The sequence below is a fragment of the Lynx rufus genome, unplaced genomic scaffold (genome assembly GCF_022079265.1).
Source record: "Lynx rufus isolate CCGP_SWC_20201006 ecotype Redwood Valley unplaced genomic scaffold, mLynRuf1.p SCAF_2, whole genome shotgun sequence".
NCBI classification, from domain to species: domain Eukaryota; kingdom Metazoa; phylum Chordata; class Mammalia; order Carnivora; family Felidae; genus Lynx; species Lynx rufus.
Window position 1 is genome coordinate 211,117,195 of NW_025814834.1, and position 14,059 is coordinate 211,131,253.

Below are 14,059 nucleotides of genomic sequence, written 5' to 3' on the forward strand. Positions count from 1 at the left end.
TCAGGAGGGGGCTGTCCCCTGGGGCTGGCCAGGTGCTGAGGGCTGGGGCGGGGGCTGCCTTGGAGCTGACACTGAAGGCCTCTGGGATGGAAACTCCTGGGGGAAGGTGGGGAGGAAAAGAAGAAGGACACAACTCAGCTCCCCCATCCTCTGGTGGGGGAGCTTCAGGCCCTGCTTCCCACGCAGGGGTCAAAGCTTAACACCAGGTGAAAGAGGGGATTTCAGCTCCTTCTGCCCCCACCCCGAGAGAGGTCACCCCAGCCCTTCTTGAACTCGGGCCTGTGGAGGCTCCTCGCGCTGTCTGGAGCGGGGCTTCCGTGTCTGGGGGACCCACGCGGTGAAGCGCCCACCTGTATCTGGCAAAGGTCCAGCAGGGTACGGACGCTCGTCAGGCACCAGAGCTCGCCCAGCAGGGACATAAGGACACCCAGGAGGTCCAGCCAGCTGCCCACGGTCAGCAGCAGCACGAAGAGGCCGCCCATGCGCACCAGCACCGTCTGGACCTGGCTCTGCAGGCCGGGGTTCTGCCGCTGCTCCTCTGGGGGGGCAGGGCAACTGTCACCACCTGCCCGCCCTACCTGAGGTCCGGCCTGGGACGGGGCCTGGACTCCCGGCTGCCCCCGACCTTCCTCAGTGTGAGCCTTCCCCTCCCCTTGCAGCCCCCTGCCTCCCTCCTCCCTCACCCCCACTCTCTGAGCACCGGGCTGGCACCAGGCACTTCTTCCTAACCAGGCCTGTCTACCCCCGAGCCTGCCCGCTGCTGCGCTCTGCCTGCAGTCAGGGGAGGGAGGGGGGGCACGCCAGCTCCAAGCTGCAGGCGCCGTCCTGCCTCCACTGTCACCTCTAATCGGTCGGGAAGCCCCGGGGACTCTTTCTGCTAAGCAGAGCCCCACCCGAACCCACCTCCCCACTCCCGCTGCCCCACCCAGTCCCAGCTCCCGGCTTCTGTTCTTGACCTTGTGGGTCAAGTGTCTACTCCATGTCCACTCGGCAGCTAGTGACCTTCTAAACACAGGAACGGGACGTCCTGCCTGATCTGAGCCGTGTCCTCGTTTCATCTCTGGCTCGCTCCCATTCCTTACTACTCCCCAGCATGCCAGACTCACTCCCACCTCAGGGCCTTTGCACCCGCTGCTTTCTGCCTGACTGCCCTTCCCTGTCCCACCACCTCGACCCCGTCTCCGCCCTGCAGCCAGGCGGTTCTTCCCATAGCCCACATCTGGCCAGGTCGCTCTCCGCTGCTGAAAGCCGTGCAGGGGCTTCTCATCAGACCGCCTGCACTGGGTTGATGAGGGCTCTCCATCAGGCCCCCCCATCAGCCTGGCCAGTCTCAACCCCTCCCCATTCCCTTGGGGTGACAGCCATACTCCACTTTTTCAGTCGTTCCACAGGGCCCCACCTTCTCTCACCTCTGGGCTTCGGCCTGCGGGGTTCCCTCTGCCAGGATCTCTTCCCCGCCCCCCTTCCCCACCCGAACCCTCCTACTATCCTTCAGAACCCAGTTCAAGCTCCATCTCCTTGGGGCTCCCAGCGCATGCCACACCCATCAGTGAGCCGCCCCATATGGCTTCTGTCACTAGACTGGGCGCCCTGGGATGGCAGGGGTGTGGTCTAACTGTTGTCGGCCTCCCCGGGGCCTAGCACAATGCTGTGCCCCGGTCGGACAGTGGGACGTGAACGCCCAGTGAATCAGCGGCCGCCCAGGACCCCGCCTGTGGCCCTTACCCTGCATGTAGATGACGAGCAGCGTGTAGCAGATGACGAGCGGCGTCCAGAAACGCACGGCGTCTGACGTGGTCAGGAAGTCCCGGTTGATAAGGGCCACGGCTGCCAGGTCACCCACGGCAAAGGCCACGGCCAGGGCGCGGGCCAGCAGCCGGGGGAGGGCATGAGCGCCGGCCAGCAGGCCCAGGCAGACCCCGCAGTACTGCTGGCTGCTGTGCAGTTCGTAGAGCTGGTAGATGTGGCGGCAGAGGCGCCTGGCGCCCGTGCGAAGCAGCGTGGCCAGCCAGAGGCCCAGCAGCAGGTTCAGGGTGCGGTGCGGGGCGTCCTCCTGCAGGAAGCTCAGGCCGCAGGTCAGCCCGCAGCCCAGCGCGTACTGGCACAGCAGGTGCAGCCGCAGCCTCTCGGTGCCCTGGGAGCCCTGGGCGGGGGAGGGGGGGAGAAAGGGGGCCGCGATGCTGGGGGCTCAGGCTGCCTCTCACCTGAGGGGGGGGGGCAAGGGGCTGTGAAGGTGCAGAGGCTCCATTCTGTAGGAATCTGGAGCCGGAAGGAACCTTGGGGATCGTTCCCAAAGAAGGAACATTCCCTGGGGTGCCCGGGTGGCTCCGTCAGTTAAGCGTCTGACTCTTGATTTCGGCTCAGGTCATGATCTCATGGTTCGTGAGATTGAGGCCCGCATTGGGATCTGCACTGACAGCATGGAGCCTGCTTGGGATTCTCTCTCTCTCTCTCTCTCTCTCTCTCTCTCTCTCTCTGTCTATCTCTCTCAAAATAAATAAGCTTAAAAAAAAAAAAGCAGGGATATTGCCTTCAAGGTCAAGCCCTACCTACTGGGATCATTTCTTGCTGCTTAATTTCAGTCACGACTGTTCCTTGGGCCCCATGTGCTTGCTGAGGGTTTGTGGCTCAGAGCCTTGAAGACCTGGGTTCAGAGCCTGACTCCGCTTCTTTCTGGTTGTTGACCTGCGACAAGCCAGTTACCGTCTCCGAGCCTTAGTTTCCCCGTCCGTGAAATGGAGATCACAGCGAAGCTCTACCCGCCTCTGACTGTGTGGATACGTGAGATGATACGCACTCAGAGGATCCGGCACGGAGCCTGGCACACGGGGAGCTCGGTGTCCAGGAGCTCGCTAGGAGCTGGGACTGCACTGGCGATCACAACCCCAGGGGGGCAATCTGCACCCTCCGGTCTCGGTCTTACAGAAAGGAGGTGGTGAGGAGACAGGGGGTCTGGGGTGAAAATCAGGGCCCGGGTTCGGGTAATGACACCCCCCCCCCCACCTCAGGGAGCCTTACCTTGCCCAGGGAGAGCAGTGTGGAGATAGCCCGGAGGGAGAACTCAAGCACCACCAGGGCGGCCACCCGGGCCCCCACGACGGTCAGGATCAGGGCCAGCCCTGCCAGGTGCACGGTCTCCAGCGAGGCCCACGGGGCCTGCAGCCGGTGCTTTTCCAGCCGCCGCTCAGGGTTGCTGTGGGGCAGAATGGACGTGGGCAGGGCCAGAACCACCAGCCTCGGCCTGGGCAGTGGTCCCCGTGCCCCCAGACGTGCTCACTGGGGATAGGGTTCCCTTCCCTCCGGCCCTGCCCTCACAGGCCGGAGACAGCTCGGGGGCCCAGGAGTGGGCTGGGTTGGCAGGCACTCACTTGGCACAGTTCACAAAGAAGTAGACCTTCAGGAGGCTGTTCAGGACGGAGACTCCGCTGGCCCCGATGAGGCCTGAGGGGCAGGAGGGAAGGCAGGCGGTTTGGAGGGTTAGAGGTGGTGGGAGACCCACGTGGTGGGGGGCGGGGGCGGGGGGGGGTCCACCCTGCAGCTGCCCAGAGCTGCCGGAGGGGGCGGGGCTGCACGGGACAGGGAGGTGGCTCTCACCTTGCAGGACAGAGTCTAGGAGGCTGGAGCCCCACTGGAGGGAGGGGAGGCCGGGGAGCCAGGAGGGCAGGGATGGCAGGGAGAACATGGCCGCTGCCGGGATCAGCCCCCGCCTCTGGCCAGGTCTGCTCCAGAGAGACCAAAGTCACGGGGCAAAGGTGTCAGTGGAGGGAGGGGAGGGGCAGGGAGGGATCAGAAGCTCAAGGGAGGGAAGGGGAGGGGAGGGGAGGCAGGGATACCTTCAGGGCCCCAGGGTTACTGGCCTCGGGAGCCTACTGCTGTCCGGGGGCTCCGCCTTTGGGCGGCATGAAACCAGCACTGATCTCTGGCCTCTGTCTCTGCTCAAGTTGGGTGCCCGTTTTCCTCACCCTACCTTAGGCCTTGCCCCACAGGGCCTTCCTGAAGCCCCAGGCCTTATCTGTTGCCCCCCACAGCCTTGCATCTGGGCTCTGCCCCCTCAGCCCCAGTTCTGGAAGGTGGTCCGTACCCCCCACAACCTGAGGTTGAGATACAGTTCTGGGCCCCCCCCTCTCCTTCCGCCACTGGGCAGCCTGCCTCGACGATCCTCCCCGTGTCCACTAGGTGGCAGGCCTCGGTTGGGTTGGAAGCCGCCGAGGGTGCGGCAAATCCGGATCCTCCTTCCCCAGACCGAGGAGAGAGCCAAGGGGTGGGGGGTGGTGTCACGGGTGGGGGAGACCGAGGCTTCAGCAGAAGGGAGTCGTGGAAGTAAACAAAATAGAAAACTTTATTGGTTTGGAGTGTGTGGTGGGGTACCCCCGGGGAACAGCAGACATGGGGGATGGCAGGGTAGGTGGTTTAGGCTCTGCTTGGGCTGGGGCCAGTCCTATCCCTTCCAGGGACTCGGTGTCATTCTCTGAAGCACAAAGGTCAGCGTGGGCCTTAGGAACACACTCACTGGGAGGAGTGTGGCTGCAGCCTGGGGAAAGGGCCCAGAGTGGGGACACCTAGCTCTGCTACTCACGTTGAGCCAGTCCCCTCCCCGCCCTGGGCCTTAGCCTCCTCATCTGAAGAATGGGCATGGCCAGAGACCCCTTTCAGAACGGTCATGAGGATTTGTCTGGACGCTCACAGTGCTGGGCACCTAGGAAGCCCTCAGTAAAAGCTTCTAGTTGGTGTTGTAGGCTGCATTATGTCCCCCCCCCCCACATTCATATATTGAAGTTCTAACCCCCTATATGTGACTGTAATTGGAGATGGGGTCCCTAAAGAGGTAATTAAGTTAAAATGAGGACATTAGGGTCGGTGCTAATCCAACACGACTGGGGGCCTTATAAGAAGAGATTAGGACACAGACACAGAAGGAAGACCGCGTGAGGACACGGGGGAAGATGGCCGTCCACATGCCAGGGGGTGAGAGAGGGAGGGGAGAGAGAGGAGAGAGAGAGAGAGAGAGAGAGAGAGAGAGAGAGAGAGAGAGAGAGAGGCCTCAGAAGAAACCAACCCCGCTGATGCCTGGATCTCTGACTTCCAGCCTCCAAGCTGTGAGACAATATCTGTTGTTTAAACCATCTTGTCGGAGGTCCACTATGGCCTCGTGGTGCCTCACAGTGACTGTCGGGGGCCCTCCAGCCCTCACGGTCCTGGCTGTTGCCAGGGACACCAGCCTGCGCCGGGCAGAGCTAACTTTCAGTCCTCTTTCCGCCACTTCAGAGCTGTGTGGCTTTGGTCAAAGCACTTCTCTTTTCTGAGTTCTCAGCTTCCTCTTGGTAAAAGAGGGTTTTACTGTCTCACGCTGTTTGAGGACTAAGCAAGCTGATGCATGTAAGCGGCCCAGCTCAAGGTGATGGCCATGCCCCGGAGCAGCGATTATCATAATGAGTAAGGCTCTGGGATAAGGTAACCCAGTACAGAGGGGGAAGAGAATTTGCTGGAGAACAAAGTGGCTGGCCATCCAGAACAAATGCTCTGGCCTGAGGGGGGGCCGTGGGTCTGGGGGCGGGGACCAGCGCTGTCCACACTCTCCTCCGACCTGTGGCAGGGTCTAGGCCAGTGGTCTGCTCTGAGCCGGCCATTCCCAGCTGGAGCGGGCCATTGCTTCCTGCCGAGTGCCAGGCTGTGTCGGGAAATGGGGGTGAGGGGTGCCCCCTAGGTGCCCTGGTGCAGGCCCCGCCCAGCCAGTTTCCGGAGCTCATCCCAGAAGAGCATACTGAGGATCGTGTGGGGGCCCAGGCGCAGGTAGGCTGGGCCCAGACCCTTGTAGAGTGCCAGGGGGCCCTCCTGCCGCCAGATCTTCACCAGGCAGTCGGCGAGGCCACCATACAGCTGGCCCTGGGGACAGACACGGGGCAGATGTCACTACAGGGAACGTGGCGCCCTGGCTGGCCCAACCAAGGGTGTCTGTGTGTGGGGGCTACTGTGGCACATCAGTAGAGAGACTCTCCCCGAGCTGGGCAAATTCTAGAAAGGTGGCCCTGTAGGCTGTGAAATGTAAGAAGCCTCTTGGTCCAGGCAGCCACAGCCCCATGCCTGGGGGCTGAACTTTGGCTAGTGGCACACAGGTGGATTTCAGCCCTCACTCGGCCTGTGGAGGGCACCTCTGTGCTGAGCGCAGCCTGCACCGGTGTATGCGAGGGCCCGTGTGCGTGAGGCCGTGGGGTCAGGCCTGGATTCTGATTCGGGCTCCTCCACGTATCAGCCGGGCGACCGCACACACAAGTCACCAGATCTCTCTGAGCGTCAGTTTCCTCATCAGGAAGATGGAGGTGATTGTGAGGATGGAATAAAACCCAGAGGTGAAAATGCTTAGCCCGTGCCTGGGACATAGGTGCTCAGCAAGCAAGGCAAATCGATGCGTCTGCATGAACGTCACGTGTCTGCGTGTCTCTGGCTGTGTGTGTGTGTGTGTGTGTGTGTGAGTGTTGGAGGGTGCTCTCCAGCTTCCCACTGGCCCCCCACCCCCCGCACCAGCCCCTGCTCACTTTGCCAGTTCCGTCCACGGGCTGATTGTATAGCCGCGTGCTGACCACGTCAAAGGGGGTCATGACTGCGGCCACGGCGACGCTACTGATCATGCCTCCAGCCAAAGCCACCAGCCAGCTGTCCTCCGGGAGCCACTGTGGGGTGGTACAGGTTCTGACGCCTGCAGGTGCCCTCCCCCCACCCGCAGGGTACCCACCCTCCCCTCCCAGCGTGTGGGGGCTGGGAGACCTAGGGGAAGGGGAACAGACCGGGCGCCTCCAGCCACCTCCCACCCCAGCTCCGTCACAGCTACAGGGCTCACTGCTGGCCCCCACTCCTGCTGGGCACAAGGGCCGGGGACATGACCCTAAGGGCAGAGCCAGGGTCCTCAGCTGTCTTCAGGGGCCCTGTCTGTCACCTCCCCGTTGGCTTCCCTAGGTGGGGGTCCAGCTGGAGATGTTAGGGAGTGATGAGGGCCCAGAGGGGGAGAAAGGAGGCAGGCAGCCCTTACTTTGGGGTGTCTGTGGGTGGGCAGGCACAGGTGTCCCTGGCTCCTCACCTGTTGTTTCTGCACCCAGGCCTTGGCAGAGGCAAAGGTGGCCAGCTGGGCCGCGGAGCCGACCATGACCCTGGGCACGGCCCCACCCACGCCCCGCCATAGTCCTGCCAGGCCTTGCTGCCGCCAGATGGTCTCTAAGGCCCCCAGAACACTCTGCGGGGAGAAGACGCCGCGTCATGGGCAGCCCCTGCCGGCCCAGGAGCCCATCCGGCCCAGGGAGCTCTGGGGAGTGACGGTTCCTACCTGGTGATGGTGCTGGTGCCCCACAGCCATCGCGGCCACCGTCTGGGCCTGCAGCTGTGTTTTGACCTGTGACAGCAGACGTGAGAGAGGGCCTGGACGAGCGCGCCACGACATCCAGAGCGCCACGAGCCCACCCCCACAGCTGAGGGGGCGTGTGGGATAGGGTCGGGGGCGAGGCTCTGAAGTTAGCCTGGGTCTGCATCCCGGTGTGACCGGAGCAAGTTACTTAACCCCCTCCAGGCCCGTCCGCTCACGACTGACAAGCTGTTCTGAGGACTAAGCGGGATGACGACGATACAACATCCAGCCGGGGACGCGGGGGCCTCGCTTATTTTTCACTCGCACAGGCTGCACGGGAAGATGGGTGGCCGTCCTGCCACCCTCTGCCCCCTCCTCTGGCTCAGGCCTGGTGGGGCAGGGACCCCAGGAGGATGAGGATCAGGACCCGGCTCTGGGGCTTTGAGCCAAGGGGCAGATTCCAATCCCGGGCAGGGATGTTCCCCGCCCAGCAGGCCCCACCCAGCCGTCCAGGTCGGTCCGCAGGGCCAGCCTGGGAGGCTCCAGAGTCCCCGGGCGAGCTGGGTCACGGGGTGATGGAGGATGGAGAAAAGGCACTCACCAAGTAAGCAGGGCTCCCCACGAAGGCTCCCAGTGCCCCAGCCACGGCGCCTGCGACCACGGTGCCACCAGGCTGTTGGGTGAGGCCAGCCTGGCACGCCAGGCTGTAGCAGTAGAAGCGGACGCCATTCATGAGGCCCTGGTAAAGGAGGCCGGCGGCCAGCCCCTTCTGCAGGCCACACAGCCCATCTGCACGGATCACCGCGGCCACCGAGGCAAAAAAGCCCCTGTAGGGCCGCGGGTAGGTGCCCGGGGCCCGCAGCTCCCCCTGCAGCTGCAGCCGCGTCTTCACCACCTCTAGGGGGTTAGTGAAGACACAGGCCAGGCAACAGGCCGAGGCGCCTAGCACCAGGTCCACAGCGGGGGCAACCGTCTCCCTGGCCTCTGTTCCTGAGGCCCGTTGCGCCCCGGGCAGGGACATGGGCACAGGCCCTGGGGTGGCGGAGCTTACGCTGTCTGCACCCCCGCAGGGCCGCCCGGCTGGGGATCAAGGGGGCCTGGGGCCATGTCTGGAGGGCAGACGTCCAGGTCAGACAGGCCGGGTGGCCCCTGGTCTATCCTGGGAGTCCACCTGCTCTGCTCGGCCGCTGGGGCTGTTGGAGCCCGGGACACGCCCCTGCTGGCTCTGACCAATCCCAGCTGTCTCTGTTCTCCACACCTCCCCGCAGGGGTGGGCCTGGACCCTGGGATCTGGGGAAAAGGTCACCTGGGGCAGGAGGGAGATTGGGGGCGGGGAGAAGGTGTCAATCAGCTGAGACACCTCCTCCTGTTTTTCTCACCCTCCTGCCCTCCCTGTGGTGCTGGGGCGAAGGGCTGGTGCCCCTGCCCCGCCTCTGGTTTAGCCAGTCCTGCTGCAGCTCGGAGCCCTGGGCATAGAGCAGCTGCCCGGGGAGGCTCCTGAAACCGTGCCCAGGCAACGCACTGACTGCCCACAACCACCCTGCCACCGTCCTTGTGGCTTCTCCGTTCCGGGCCTCAGTCTTCCAGTCTGGCTCCCACAGTCTATGGTCCCACTGAGAGCAGAGGTGGAGAAGGGCTTCTCGAGCCCTGTGGAACTGCTTTTGAACCCCGGGCTCTGCTACCATGTGTGACTCTGGGCAAGTCACTTTCTCTCTCTTAGCGACGGTCTGTTTCTAAAACGGGGATATCAGCACCTACTTCAGAGGTGTGTGGAGAACATGCCTGGCACAGGGCTCCACCCAGAAGATGCACCCCCCCCCCACTGCCCCGTCCCCCGCTCTGGCTTTTTCCTCCCCATCCTTTGCCTTCCAAGACTCCAGGGCCCTGGGGCCGCTGTGTCTCAAGGAGTGGCCTGTAGCTTTGGTCATTCACCCTATGAAGACTTGCCCCCTAGTCCTGTCCCTCCTCCTGGTGGGAACCTCTTCTGGACTATAGGTTTCTGGAGAGGCCCTGGTATAGAAATGGCCCTTTGTCTTTGTTTTTTGGGTTTTTTTTTTTGCTTTTTTTCAGAGAGAGAGAAAGAGAGAGAGAATGAATCTTAGGCAGGCTCCACACCTAGCCCACTACTGTACCTTGAGATCGTGACCTGAGCCGAAATCAAGAGTCGGATGCTTAACTGACTGAGCCACCCAGGCGCCCATACGTGGCCCTTTGTGAGAAGGGACTTCACACCCCTGGGAATGGCTGTCAGGCGCTAGGCTGCTCGGCCTGGCCTCCACCTTGGCCTCTGCCCTCAGGCAGTTCTCTCCCGCCACGGCCACCCCACATCAGCCAAGGTCCAAACAGAACCAGAGGCCGAGCCACCCTGCCTGCAAGCCCACCTCTAGGCCTCCACGCCCACCTTTCCCAGCTCCCGCTCCTTTCCCCCCAGGTATGAAGCCCTGGAAGAGGCAGCGCTGAGGGCTTCGGGGCCCCAGATCACTTCCCCCAACCCCCGGCCTGGGCCTGGCAGGCTTGGCACCCTCTGGCCTGCGCCCAGCGGTCTGGGGACAGCTTGGGCACTCTCGGGTTTATCCCACATGGCCGGCACTCGCCCCCAGAGCTGGGGAGGCTGGGAAGGCTGGCCGCAGAGACAAGTCCCGGGACTGGAGGGGTAGCTGTCGCTCCCCTGGCCACTGCAGGAAATACAACAGAGAGCAAAGGTCAGGCCAAGAAACCCTCAGGGCCTGAGCTCCAGAGAGTTCCATGGGGGGGCAGCAGGCGACCGGTTCTCGGTGTCAGCACAGAGCAGCTGATGGCAGAGAATTATGGAATGAATGAAGAATGAATGGCCAAGGGGCTTCAGGGGGGGCTGGAGATGCCCCTCCTCCATCCTGGTCATAAAGGGCCAGTGACAAGTCTTGGCAATATAACGTGTCTATTTTATTTAAAAAAAAAAAAAAAAAGAAAAGAACAAACAAAACCCAGGCCATCTGACCCCTTCCCCCGGCGGGCCCTTGATAAAACTCTCCAGAAGGGCCCGGATCCAGCCAAGCAGGGGATGGTCAGGAGGCACCCACGGGGACGCCAGGCTGGTGGGCTCCATTCCTCTCTAGGCCCTCCTCCCTCCCCTTTGCTCCCTGCAAACGGAAACAGCCTGCCTCCTGGGTCCTCCTGGGTCCTCCTGGGTCCTCCCGGGTCCTCCAGCCGCTGCGGTTTGGGGAGAGACAGGGGCAGGGGGCCGTGGACATGCGGGGCCGCTGGGCAGCCAGGGAGGGCCGGCCCGGCCCCTGCCCCTGCCCGCGGCTGTGGGCCCTGGCGAGGCAGGCAGCAGTGTGCCGGGGGCCGGAGATAGCGAGGAGGAAACATGCACCGAGACCTTAGTGCCCGGCCTCCCTGCACAGCCGGCTGAACGTTCAAAAATGAACAAGGATGGCCGGGTCTCCGCCCAGACCTCTCACTCGGGAGAGGAAGAGGGGACTGCTGCCTTCTCGGTCCTTCCGCTCCCCTCAAAGCTGATACTATTCTCACTGCCGTCCTGAAGAGACGCAGATACATCCGGATGTGCCGCGTACACAGAGCCCATAGGGCTCAGACCCTCCGCCCCAGCAGCACTCTCCGGGCACCACTGGCCAGGCAGGATGCCCAGGGGTGTGCGGAGCACCCATTCTGGATCCCTGGGAGGGGAGAGACCCCGTCTCAGGCCCCGGTCGGTGGTTCTGTCCCCCAGGGTGGGAGTGGGCTGTGGAACAGGGGTGGAAGCCAGGCCCCAAGCGGCATGGTGCCCCAGCGGGCCACTGCGTGTGCTGCTCCGCTCGCCTTTCTTGGCCCGCGGGGGGTGGGGGGGGTGCCGGCCAGCTCCGCCTCAGCACCAGGGGTCCCGGGAGGCTCTGCCCCGACACAGGCTGTCGCTCCGCTGCCAGGCGCTGTGGATGAGGCTCAGGGCATCCTCGAACTTCTTGCTGGAGGCTTCCTGGGTGGCCTTGTGGGGGAGGTCCACCTGTGCGGGGGCAGAGGGGGTCTGTGAGGGCTTCGGCCCAGGACCCCGCTCTCCCGGGGCGCCACGGGAGCCCTGGAGACCCTCGGCACCACGGGACCAAGAAGGGGCAGCGTGTCCCAGGTTCTGCTTCTGGCTGTGGCCTCAGATGTGCTGGAGGGCGGAGTCTTGCCCTTTTGGTCCTAAATGTTCCGGGCTGTCCCAGAGCTGCTGGTACAGCGCCGTCCCCGGGCCCCTGCCTCCTGCCTCTGTGCCACACAGGAAGGACTCCTCTCCCCGGGGCAGCGGCTCCACTCCTCGGGGCCCCGGGTGGCTTGGTACCTGGTAGATGGTTTTCCACCCGGAGCTCAGCGCAGACAGGAATCGGTCCAGTTCAGATGTGCAGCTCAGGTAGATGACCCAGGGGGGCAGAGCCTGCTGGCTGTCCTGGGAAAACTCCTGGGGAGGGCGGGTCCCCAGGTGAGCAGACGCGGCCCTCCTTCCGCAGGGCCTGCCTCCACTGCCCCCGGGCCCAGCTCACCAGGACACAGTACTCCTTGCCGGGTTCCGTGGAGACGGCACTGATGTCGGCCAGCCTGGCTGTGCCCAGGGAGCGGAAGAAGCTGGTCTGGCAGTCCTCGTGGCAGGTGAAGAGGCGGTCATCGGTAATCACCAGGCAGCAGGGGATGCAGGGGCTGGGGGTCACCCCCTGGGGGATGACCTGAAGGGCATCGGCAGAGGGGAGAGGCAAGCTGGAGCTCTCCGGGGGTCGGTGGCACCAGACCTGCCCCCTCCAGGGGCCCAGCCAGCCCTTGGGCTCCCCCTGCTCCAGAGGTCAGGCGGGCTCCACCCAAGTCGGAAGTGGAGGTGGGGACAGGGGTGACAGTGGGAGTGTCCGGCCCACAGGCGGCCCTGAGCCCGAGGACCCGCTCCTGGGCTGTCCCCTGGAGGTCCCCGTCTTCGTCCTCATGGGCCTCTCTGGGAGCGTGTGTGCGTCTGGGGAAGGGACACCGGAGGGGGCTGGACGGGGTCGGGAGGCCAGACGAGCGGCGCAGGCCGGAGGCGCTCACCCCTTTGGACACGGCCTGGCAGAGCTGCTGCATCCAGCCGGCCATCTCGGCCTCGCTGTCCGCGCTCAGCTCCAGGCAGGGCCGGTCGGCGAGGATGACCTGGAAGGCGTGGGGCCGATCCGTGGTGTTGGCTCTCCGACAGCCACCGCACTGCTCCCCCCTGGGCCAGAGGAGGAGGGGTGAAAGGGGAGCAAGGAGGCAGGGGTGGCGTCGGACACGGGTGCGCCTGCACCCGCGGTCCTGGGGGCTGGAGGCCACCGGAAGGTGCTATGGACCCCTTCGGCTCTCAGGAGAGACTTAAAGCTGCCAGGCGGGCCCGGCCCTTTCCGAGTGACAACTTCTGCAAGGGGAACTGCCAGAATTGCCAAGATCCTTCTAGAAATCTCAACCTGGCCAGGCAAGGGGTGAGAATCCGCTCTTAGCTCTGGCCCTCTTGGCATCAGGGCACATTCATTCCCGTTGCCTCTGTGGGCCCCAGGTTTTCTCCAAGCACCTGTGCGTCCATCTTCCATCAGGTCAGGAGCTTCCCGGGAGGGGGACCGCCTCCCCTGCCCGGACAGACCCTCCTGGCAAGGAGTTCCTCTTGCTCCCCTGACAGGACGATGCCCAGCCTCCCCTTGCTTGGGGTCCTATAGCCTCAGGGCTCAGCAGACCCCAGGGCAGCGGTCAGGGCTGCTGGATGGGGTGGGGCTGAGTGGGGGCAGGCCGAACTGATTGACACAAGGGGGTGGGTGTCAGATCGAGCCAGGGAGAACAGGAGCCCCGGGTCCCAGGCTCGGCCAGAGCCGCCACCTGCGGGCAGCACCGCCAGGCCTCACGCCTGCCCAGCCCCCCATCGCTAGGACACTCACCCCATGTTCACAGAGAGCAGAGGGGTGACATCTGTGCGGTCAGGATACTGGTAGAGGATCCCGTTGCTGTAGGGGCACAACATGGCAGGGGTGAGGCCCGTCCCAAGAACCGAAGGCCAGGTGGGGCCCAGATCCCGGGGGGGCCTGCAACTGGGGCCTTAAGCCCCAGAGGCCAAGGGGCCTGCCCTCTGTGGAAGGGAAGGTGAAGAGAGAACTGCAGAGGCTCGGGAGGGCGTGCTGTCCCCTCAGCAGACCTGGGGATGGCGAAAACCTTGGCCGCAGCCCTGCCCGGACCCCCACCTGATGTGCCCCAGGATCCTCGGGCCCCAGAGACGGCCGCTTTACACAGAAGCTCTCGCAGCCCGGAGGGGGTCTGCTCCAAAACCCTTGTGGGGGTGGAAAGATGCCCCCGTGGGCTTCTCTCCCCGGTGGCCGGCCCAAGGGAGACCCCTGCTGAGGGCCCAACAAGCCCCAGGTCGAGCCCGGGGCCAGAGCTGTGGGAGCCCCCACCTGAGGACCACGAAGCAAGTCTTCCAGTGCTCTTTGCCCAAGTAGGAGGTGCCCGCCTTGTAATGCAGCATGCCTTCTTTGGTGATGGCGCCCTCAGGGGGTGAGCAGTGGCAGGGCACTGGACCCAGGGACTCATCCAGGGGGTCCTCCCAGTGCACAAGCCCGTAGAAGCGCACGGTGACAGCGGTGGCCTGGGGGGGGGGGGAGGGGGCAGCAGACAGAGCGGTGAGGTCTGGGTCGGGCTCACCAGCAGCCCAGCACCAGGAATGGCCGCTGAGAAAGCAAGGCCGTGCCCCAAGTGGGGTGGGGGACGGGACCCGAGGGTAGGAGAGCCCCTCCC

General features: G+C 64.1%; 3 protein-coding genes across 4 annotated transcripts in view; all 3 read right to left on the reverse strand.

The window, feature by feature from the left end:
* Positions 1-3,682, reverse strand: TMEM82 (transmembrane protein 82). Its single transcript, XM_047083021.1, has 6 exons — positions 3,595-3,682; positions 3,369-3,441; positions 3,019-3,193; positions 1,726-2,143; positions 351-538; positions 1-96 (listed from the first exon to the last, which is right to left on the reverse strand). The coding sequence occupies exons 1-6, from the start codon at positions 3,680-3,682 to the stop codon at positions 1-3; spliced, it is 1,038 nt and encodes a 345-aa protein (XP_046938977.1).
* Positions 3,683-5,074: 1,392 nt separating this feature from the next.
* Positions 5,075-9,094, reverse strand: SLC25A34 (solute carrier family 25 member 34). Its single transcript, XM_047085009.1, has 5 exons — positions 7,935-9,094; positions 7,316-7,381; positions 7,073-7,225; positions 6,534-6,668; positions 5,075-5,883 (listed from the first exon to the last, which is right to left on the reverse strand). Exons 1-5 carry the CDS (start codon positions 8,352-8,354, stop codon positions 5,701-5,703), a joined length of 957 nt encoding a protein of 318 aa, XP_046940965.1. The 5' UTR covers positions 8,355-9,094; the 3' UTR covers positions 5,075-5,700.
* Positions 9,095-10,233: 1,139 nt separating this feature from the next.
* Positions 10,234-14,059, reverse strand: part of PLEKHM2 (pleckstrin homology and RUN domain containing M2) — a 35,673-nt gene continuing 31,847 nt past the window's right edge. For both annotated transcript variants that reach the window (XM_047083275.1, XM_047083276.1), the window contains 6 exons: positions 13,720-13,910; positions 13,210-13,275; positions 12,359-12,518; positions 11,830-12,009; positions 11,631-11,747; positions 10,234-11,312 (listed from right to left, as the gene is read on the reverse strand). In XM_047083275.1, the coding sequence (XP_046939231.1) occupies positions 11,178-11,312; positions 11,631-11,747; positions 11,830-12,009; positions 12,359-12,518; positions 13,210-13,275; positions 13,720-13,910 (849 nt within the window). In that variant the 3' untranslated portion in view covers positions 10,234-11,177. The remainder of the gene's footprint in view (positions 11,313-11,630; positions 11,748-11,829; positions 12,010-12,358; positions 12,519-13,209; positions 13,276-13,719; positions 13,911-14,059) is intronic.

Excerpts from the sequence above, each read along its gene's own strand:
- TMEM82 (XM_047083021.1), bottom strand. The coding sequence starts at position 3,682 with ATGTTCTCCCTGCCATCCCTGCCCTCCTGGCTCCCCGGCCTCCCCTCC. Across the intron at positions 3,194-3,368 it reads TTCTTTGTGAACTGTGCCAA|CAACCCTGAGCGGCGGCTGG; the intron begins GTGAGTGCCTGC and ends TCTGCCCCACAG. Across the intron at positions 539-1,725 it reads GCTCGTCATCTACATGCAGG|AGGAGCAGCGGCAGAACCCC; the intron begins GTAAGGGCCACA and ends CTGCCCCCCCAG.
- SLC25A34 (XM_047085009.1), bottom strand. The coding sequence starts at position 8,354 with ATGTCCCTGCCCGGGGCGCAACGGGCCTCAGGAACAGAGGCCAGGGAG. Across the intron at positions 6,669-7,072 it reads CCTGGGTGCAGAAACAACAG|TGGCTCCCGGAGGACAGCTG; the intron begins GTGAGGAGCCAG and ends ACCACCCCACAG. Across the intron at positions 5,884-6,533 it reads CCGTGGACGGAACTGGCAAA|GGCCAGCTGTATGGTGGCCT; the intron begins GTGAGCAGGGGC and ends GTCTGTCCCCAG.